This window comes from Aptenodytes forsteri, unplaced genomic scaffold (genome assembly GCF_000699145.1).
Source record: "Aptenodytes forsteri isolate BGI_AS27 unplaced genomic scaffold, ASM69914v1 Scaffold229, whole genome shotgun sequence".
Lineage (NCBI taxonomy): Eukaryota > Metazoa > Chordata > Aves > Sphenisciformes > Spheniscidae > Aptenodytes > Aptenodytes forsteri.
Window position 1 is genome coordinate 6483571 of NW_008795863.1, and position 8217 is coordinate 6491787.

At 43.8% G+C, this 8217-nt stretch overlaps 1 protein-coding gene across 4 annotated transcripts in view; it reads left to right on the top strand.

Annotated features, from left to right (window-relative positions):
- DLGAP1 (DLG associated protein 1) overlaps positions 1-7983 on the top strand; it is a 145367-nt gene extending 137384 nt beyond the window's left edge. For all 4 annotated transcript variants that reach the window (XM_009284111.1, XM_009284112.2, XM_009284113.1 and 1 more), the window contains 3 exons: positions 2169-2260; positions 4719-4871; positions 7774-7983. In XM_009284111.1, coding sequence (XP_009282386.1) covers positions 2169-2260; positions 4719-4871; positions 7774-7983 — 455 coding nt within the window. The remainder of the gene's footprint in view (positions 1-2168; positions 2261-4718; positions 4872-7773) is intronic.
- The last annotated feature ends 234 nt before the right edge of the window (positions 7984-8217 follow it).

Here is an 8217-nt window from a genome sequence, read left to right on the forward strand (position 1 = left end):
AAAGGGAAAAGACTCTCCCCCCCCCCCCCCCTTTTTTTTTTTCCCTTTGTATGTCTAAAGTATAAATGAACTCCACATCCCACTTTTCCGTCAGCAGCCTTAAGGAGCAAGCTTTAAGGCTGCTGAAGGAAAAGGCACTTGCCTTGAAGGAGCAGAGCACGGATTTTGTACTACTGTGTGTCTGATTTCAGTTCATTATGAGTGTTTGTGCCAGTTTGCTTAGCGTGTGGCTACGCAAGTGAATCCCTTGGAGAGGCCTTTCTCTTACCAAACACTGCATGGTGGCGTTCTGGTTGCAAACTGCTGACATGTACCGCGGCCGGTCAAAGGACCATGAGACCCTAAAAATGCTGTCAGAAGGGGTTATAGCAAGGTTGTATTTATTTATTTATCTATTTGTTTATTTTTCACTGTGGTAAGTCAAAATACTTAGCAGTATTTTCCCAGTGGAGCTCTGCTAATGTTGTGTTAGGTTTTATACAAAAAGTGACCGTGCCCAAGGGATGGTACAGAGGATGGCAGCTTAGGACTAGTATGTCTTCTAGGCTCTGTCAACAATTCACTCACCTTGAGCCGGCCACTTAATCTCTTTGTTTTTCCTCTTCCTCCCTCACCTGCCTTGTGTATCCAGACTGTAAATTTGTCAGGGAGAAGTTGCTGTGTTTATATGAGGGCTGGGACAATGCAAATATCTATGAGTAGAAATGATAGTGAAAATTGTGACACAGTGGCTGCCATTCATGTTTTTCATTAATGAAGTGGTAATTGTATTTTTTATTAAATGAAATTAATTTTAAAATAAATATTTAACCAAAGAATTGCGGGATAATAAGTTGCTTCAGCTGAGAGGGAAAATTAATGGTGGAGCCAGATACATCCGTGATGCCAGCCTGTTTATTTAAAGACATGCATAAAGCACAGTTGTTTTTTTTTCCTGAGCACTGAAAGTCTCAAACAAACCGGTAGCTGCTTTCTTGCTCACAGCATCAATTTTCTTTCGATCAGCAGTCCCCAAAATCACACTCTCTTTTCTGGATTCACTGTTCTACTGCCAGTTGAGGCCATGTCTGTCTTTCTGCTCTGTTTCTGCATGCTTGCTTCTTTTTTCACATACACACACGCACACTCCCCCTCGACCAGAACTCGGCAAAGCCCCAGGGAAATGCAGGTCTCTGAATGCACCAGTGTATGCCTCAGTTTCAGGTAGCATATTCTCAACTACCACTTGCAGCAGTGAAACCCCACCGTTTCAGTGAGGTTGGACGCAACCAAAACAATATGAGCTCCTGTTTTACTCAGAGGCATTTACTATGGGCTGTTTTCTGGTTCACTGCAGCCCTTCACAGTACTCAGTCAGTCCAAAGAGACCGTAAGTACCCAGCTGTCTGTACAAAGGAGTCCCCAGACAGCACAGGAGCTGGGCTAGAACTCTTTGACACCTCCCTCCAGGTCTCCAGCAAGGAGGAGAGGCCAGGGTGTGATTGCTCCCTGAAGTATGCCTGGGCATCCTGATTCAAAGGCAGAAGCCACTTCAGATTGTGCTCATGGAAAATACTTAGAGGGTCCGAATGAGATTCATCGATGTGCATTAAAATCACCGTTCACTTTCTGGGGCTCAGATCGAGCAACACTCAGCTAAACCTGAAAACAAGGCGCCGAGTTGCTAAGTGAGATGGCAGAAATGCTGGTAGATGCAGTGTTTGCCAAGCAGTGTAGATGGCATCACAGGGTTTGAAAGCCGCATGTCCTTGTGCAGGGAGCTGGGTTTGTATTCAAAGCCTGAGCCTGGGCCACAGTGATGACAAAAGGTGTAATTTCTGGAGAGCTTTCTATACAGGTTGCAAAAGCTTTTGATTAGCCATATTTATACTGCCATAGAAGTGCTCTTTGCTGGTTGGAACTGGTCTTACTGGGGGAATAAGAATACACTGCAGCAACAGATGAGTATTTTTGCCAGTGCAAGCTGCCCTGGGAGCCCTTGCAGTACGCCTTTGCCTGGTGCAGATCTGGCCTCAGATTTATCAGTTTCTCTCTAATCCGTGACTGAAAGATAACATGCTTTTTGAAAGCCAGAGCTGACTACCGCGCAGCTTTCTTCTCTCTTTTTATAGGCTTTTAGTTGCCCACAGCAAAGAAAGCATCGTGACTTACATTTCTTTTTCTCTCAGTTCTAGGAAAGATTCGAACTGCGGTGGGCAGTGCACAGCTTCTCATGGCTCAGAAATTTTACCAGTTCAGAGAACTTTGTGAAGAAAACCTGGTATGTACCTTTTCTGCCAGACACTGTTGTGTGCCTTTTACTAACCCTGTGAATAATCATACCTAAACTAGACAGATTTTCTGACTAACACAGTAATTTTTCCAGTAAAGGCCTTGATATGAATTTGGGAGTAACTCTGTCAAACTTGGTGGAGTCAGCATGAGTTTCACAATAGCTTGGGATCTTTAAAATAAAGACAGGCAAAAAGCTTTGGGTCAAATATCACTGAGGCTCTGCTACTGAGTTCAGAGGAGCAAGGATCTGTCCCTTGACCTCTGAGTTCAGTTCACATGGGCACAGAGATGCATGGGTGCCTCCTCAGGGTCTTTGAGCGTGGACCAGAAGTCTCACGAGTGGGGCTTTCCCACGTAATCCCAATGCCGCCTGTATTCAGCAAGACAGAAATACCAGAAAATCAGACACTGAAAGTTGGTGCCTCATGTTCCACAACCCCAACAGCGAAAGTCATTTTCCAGAGTGCTAAAAGGGCAAAGAGGCAGCCAGTATGTTATCACTATTATTACTGTATATAATTGGTATATGCTACCACTATTATTATTATTTGCTGGTTTTATGCTGTTAGTAGTAGTAGAATCAGAATGATATTTCTGTTGATAAATAAAAATGCATTTCACACCATGTACCTAAAGTAGTATTCTCAAAAATTCCAGCACTTACAAAAATTTTCAAACTTTTTAATTAACAATCCATCCTTGCAGAGTAGATACAATACATTTAATTCCCAATTTTGGCATAAATTCCTAGAAGCCCCAAAAGCATAGAGCATTATGCTCTATCAGCATAGAATAGGGAAGGGAAGGCAAACCCTGTGATACTCCCCAGAGTGGGGTGACCATCTTCCGCTTCAGTTAATGCACCTCTGGAAGTCAAGTCCCAAACTAAAATTTGCCTCAGCGGACAAATGCAGCAGAAATAGGCTCTGTCTAAACCTTCCAATTCTTAATATAAAGATTGAAAAAGTGTTCTGGTTGCACATCTTTGTAAATAAAAGCCTACAACTGGGCAACCTGCTAGTGTCAAGCACTGAAAAACTGGGAATCCAGGTGTAATCTCTGGTCTCCTTATGAATCTAAAAATATATACTTCTTTTTTTTCAGTAATTGCTGCTTTGGTGGTACAATCATCCTACCAAAATCACTTGTCCGTGTTGCTGTGAAAAGCACAAATAGAAATTTCTTAAGGCAAGCAACTGACTCTTTTGTGTTTATTGCTTCTGGTGAAAAGCTCCCTCTTTCTGAGGGAGAAAACTTAAACACAGAGTAAAACCTGAGCTATGTAAAACAACATGCAGGGGTCTAATAATTATTTATTTATTCTTTATTAATAACAATACATCAATGTAGTCTTACAAGGCCACAGCAGCTATGAAACCTTGCTGACTCAGATTGGCATAGAGACTGCTCAGCATTTATGAAAAACATCTTGAAGTGAGTGTATGCAACATCTCATTTTATTTGAAGAGTTTCAATTGGGAACCAGCTTACAGATACATACCTTGTAGAAAGCTTTCCCTCATATGAACTCTGCCAGAGCAGCAGGAACAGTTTCATATATGTCCACTGCACGCAGAAAGTGTTCAGAGCTGGGTTGCGCTGAAGGGTCAAAAGACAGCACAGGACCTCTTGGGTCACCAGCCTCTGGCCCATGCCGTGCTAGAGATGCTGACGGTCCAGGTGTGCTCTTCTGTGCAATACTCTGGGGCTGATGAACTGGACTGAGTTATCACATGCAAAGCAACACTCCCCACCTGTATCCCAGTCTCACTCTTCCCAAAAATGCGCCCATAAAAATGGGATCACTGTGCTTCTGCATATTCTCTTCTGAGCTTTTCACCCTGCGGAGGTTATTCTTGTCAAAAAAAAAAAAGAAGAAATTGGCCTGAGGTGTATAAGAGGCAATTTTACTTGAAATGGTGTATTTCTGTAGCCCTTAGATTCTTAGAGTGTGGAAGAAGTGTTCATGCATCGGTCTATCACTATTTGCATATGCAGCAAATGTACGTTTGCACAGGTATCAGGTTTTCTACAAGCGTGAACGTGGCAGGGAATCCTTCCTCATGAAAGTGAAGAGGAGGCTGGCAATTAGTTTCAGTATGGTTAGCATATCACCCTTGAACCCACCGGTTGTGCCCAGGAACATCCCTAGGCAGATCCTGTCACAGGGGACCTGCCATGTGGCTTTTCCCCGTAGTCCGCGGCAGGTAGCCACTGCCTTCGGTGAGCGGGGGCTTGCGGGGGCACAGCGGCTCAACACGGAGCCAGACTCCTCGCAAAAACCCCCGCCAGTAAGTAGCGCTCTGCTTTGTTTCTCTCTCTGTGTCTCACCGCTCGCTTGGATCTACTGAAACTGCTTTGCTAGTGAGATTCATAACCACTTGCACAAATGCTTTACATTAAGAGGTACTAAAGCCAACATGTTTTTTTCTTCTGTTGTACAGAATCCTAATGCACATCCACGGCCGACCTCCCAGGATTTAGCAGGGTTTTGGGATATGCTGCAGTTGTCCATAGAAAATATTAGTATGAAATTTGATGAACTTCATCAGTTAAAGGCCAATAATTGGAAACAGATGGATCCTCATGACAAGAAGGTAGAACATTGTAGATTTTGTATGCTTCATTTAAAACCCTGCACAAATACTGGACAGATTAAATAGGCCTCTGTGTTACAGTGTTGACATTAAAAATGTGAAATGAAGCTCATATCAAATTAATTTCATTGTAATAACAATGTTTACATAATAATCATTTGGGATATTATCTGTAATATGTTTCAGGCATATTTTTAAACCAAATCTGTCTTTGTGAATCGGATAATGGGTATGTGGTACTTTGTTAAGCTTTACATTAATCGTATTAGACGACCAGTCGTTGGAAGGAACTGCCTTATATATTGATTCTTAAAATTAAATAAATCACATTTACGGTTCATATTATTGCATATAGCAAGAGTTCTAGGTTGTGTTACTGAAAAAACTAGGGAAGCACTGTAACCATTGCTGACTTTGGTAATCAGATTACAAACAGAGCAATATCAAAAATATGCCTTCCAAAATGTTACATGAAAGAACTTCTACATCTTTTTTTTTTTTGTCCATTTGTTTGGTTTTTGTTTATCTGGGGTTTTTTTTAATGGGTTATTTCACAACCAGGTTCACTTTGCTGGTAGTGTTGTTTATCCAAGGTAGCAAAAAATCATCTGGAGCTTTGGTCTTTTTTTTAAATGTAGTCTTCTTCTGTCACCATGAAAAACTACCACATCTCCAAGTGTAAGCCACATTTCACTTTCCATTCTCATTTGGCACCATTGCCTTATTTTTCTCCTCACTATCCGCATCAAGACAAACAGCACTTGGGTGAGCCAAAATACACAAATGTTTCAGAAAATCCTTAAAAGACAGGCCCATTCCTAGAGGAATCAACGGTCTAATGTCACGCTCCTATAGGTATGTCATTTGATGGCTGAATTTCCACTGTGGCTGGTCTGATACCAATGAATAGAACCAACAGGTAGGGTCACCAGAAGGAGGGGGAACGTGACCTACAGGTACAGTGGCTCAGACAGGAGTCCGGGCTGCCCCAACTTACAGTCAGCTGGCTGCCGATGACCGAAGCGATGTTTTCTTTTGGACAAATAACCATAATAATATCAAACCCCATTAATCTTGCAGCAGGAAGTTTGCAAAGGCAGTGCTGGTAGCACTCTCCCTCCTCCTCCGATCAAGACTAAATACTCATTCCTGACTTAGGAGTGCCATGTTCACACCATTTGTGCACACCTAGTGTGTTTTGTAGGGGAATGAATGGGAATGTGTTTTCCTAGCCCAAGGTACTGAAGGCAAGTCATTTTCTTATCTTCTTTTTTTTTTTCAGTATCTGTCAGAAAAGGAGGTTAAAACCGTCAAACATGCATGCACAGAAACGCTGGTGTATGGTCTTTCATTAGCTTTTACAGTAAAGCGGGTAGGCCGAGTGTTTGCAATTGCAGCAGTAAGGAACGAGAGCTTTCCTTAAAAAAAATGTGCCTTTTCTTTGCTTCTGAAAAACATTTCAAAGAGTTTCCAACAAAAAGAAGACTATAACGGGTTAAAGGAAGTTAAGTAGTGCTGAAGAAAGGGACCTACAGTAGGAAGGTAAAGATTTTAAAGAATTACACTGACTGTGTTCCTGTTTCAACAGCATTTGTCTATGATTTTAGATGAAACAGATCATCTCCTTTCTTAAAAAGGATTAAAAAAAAAAAAAGAAGAAAAAACTTTCTGTGGAATTGATATTTGCAGTTGCCTTTGGCCTTTGCCACTGAGCCCTTTTTAAGCAGCATAGATTAATCCTTGGATGGAGAGAAAAAGCAAAGTATGAATAAGTGTAACTAAGCACCTTTATATTTCGAGCCGTGGAAGCTGTTGTGAGCAGCATGAGAGAAAGCAAAAGGGCAGAATGGAACCTTTGTAGTGCGATAAAATCCCTTCACTCAGAGACCGTGTTCACAGTTGGAAGGGGATGTAACTTAAAAGACAATCTAATTAACTTGACAAAGTCTTTGTGGCCGCCTGAAATTCAGACCTGAATACACTTTTCTTTTTCGGGAGAGATCCTTCTCTGAGGGTTTTTTTGGGTTTTTGTGTGTGTGTACATGCACCAGGATATACATAAAAGTCCTCCTTGTTGATCGTGTATCAGGAGCTAGCTGCCACTGTGATGATTAATGCATGTTCTCTTAATGGTTTTTAAGTTTTTCCTACCATTTTTTTCTATTTCTAGCTGACTGTAGCTTGTCATGCCTATTTAGCAGGAGGCTAGAGTTTATGAACTTGCACAGTGAGACCCAAAGTGTGGGATTTTTGAGCAGCCATTAAGCTACTATAAAATATATACATAAATATATGGTGGGTTTTTTAAATATTTATTCTGATGCACCAGCTGCAGGCAGCTAGTTCCCATCTGCATTTGGGAACGCCAAAGCCACGGTACCTCCGTGTTGCAAGAGCGCCTAGCGTTATGCACGTATAGAAGGGGGTGGCCCAGGAGTTGGGGCTCTCCAGAGTTCCTCTGCCGAGAGCGGCGTTCGCTCCCCAGCTGCACGCGGCTGCGCTGGCGGCGGGAGGGCGCGCTCCCGAGGGGGCGGCGGGAGGCCGCGCGTCCGAGATTCTCCTTTCTAGTCCCTGGCACCAGGAGGAGACGCCTGGATCCCCCCCGCCCCGGGGAGCCACACTAAGCGGTTAGCGGTGGGGGTCTCGGCCCTGGCAGCGCCGGGCGTTTCACACGCACCGTCCCTGAGGAGAAGTAGCACTGCGGCCGGCCCTCCCCTCCCCTTTGCCCTTGCCCTATGTTTATGAACCCTTGAGCACAAAAGCCAGTTCACTGAAGACAGAAAGGCAGATAAGAGCTAACAAACCTTAGGTAAAATGTGTGTTCTAACTACTGACGTATCCTAGTTTTTCCCGCCTTTCCCTGAGAAGCTGTATAATGCCATTAACCTTCTGCTTTGATCAGGAGAGAAGGGTCCCTCCTCCAGTGCCAAAGAAGCCATCGAAAGGTCAGGTGCCACTCATACGAGAACGCTCTCTGGAAAGCTCGCAGCGTCAAGAGGCCCGGAAACGGCTGATGGCTGCCAAGCGCGCTGCATCGGTCCGCCAGAACTCAGCTACCGAGAGCGCCGAAAGCATTGAGATATACATCCCCGAAGCCCAGACCAGGCTATGAAGGGATCCAACCGGGAGGACTCTCTCTGGCAAGACAAGCCTCATGTATAATCTGCCCCTCTAGGCTCCTGCTCAAGGTCACCACGAAGTATTTGTACCTCCTCCTCCTCCTCTCTCTCGCTCTCTCTCCCCTTCTCTCCCCCTCCCCTCTCTCTGTACACAGCCGCCCTGATGCTCCCAGTGAACTCCACTGCCGTGGCGTAGTTGTCGGTCCTCCGAGAGATGTCCTCTAATC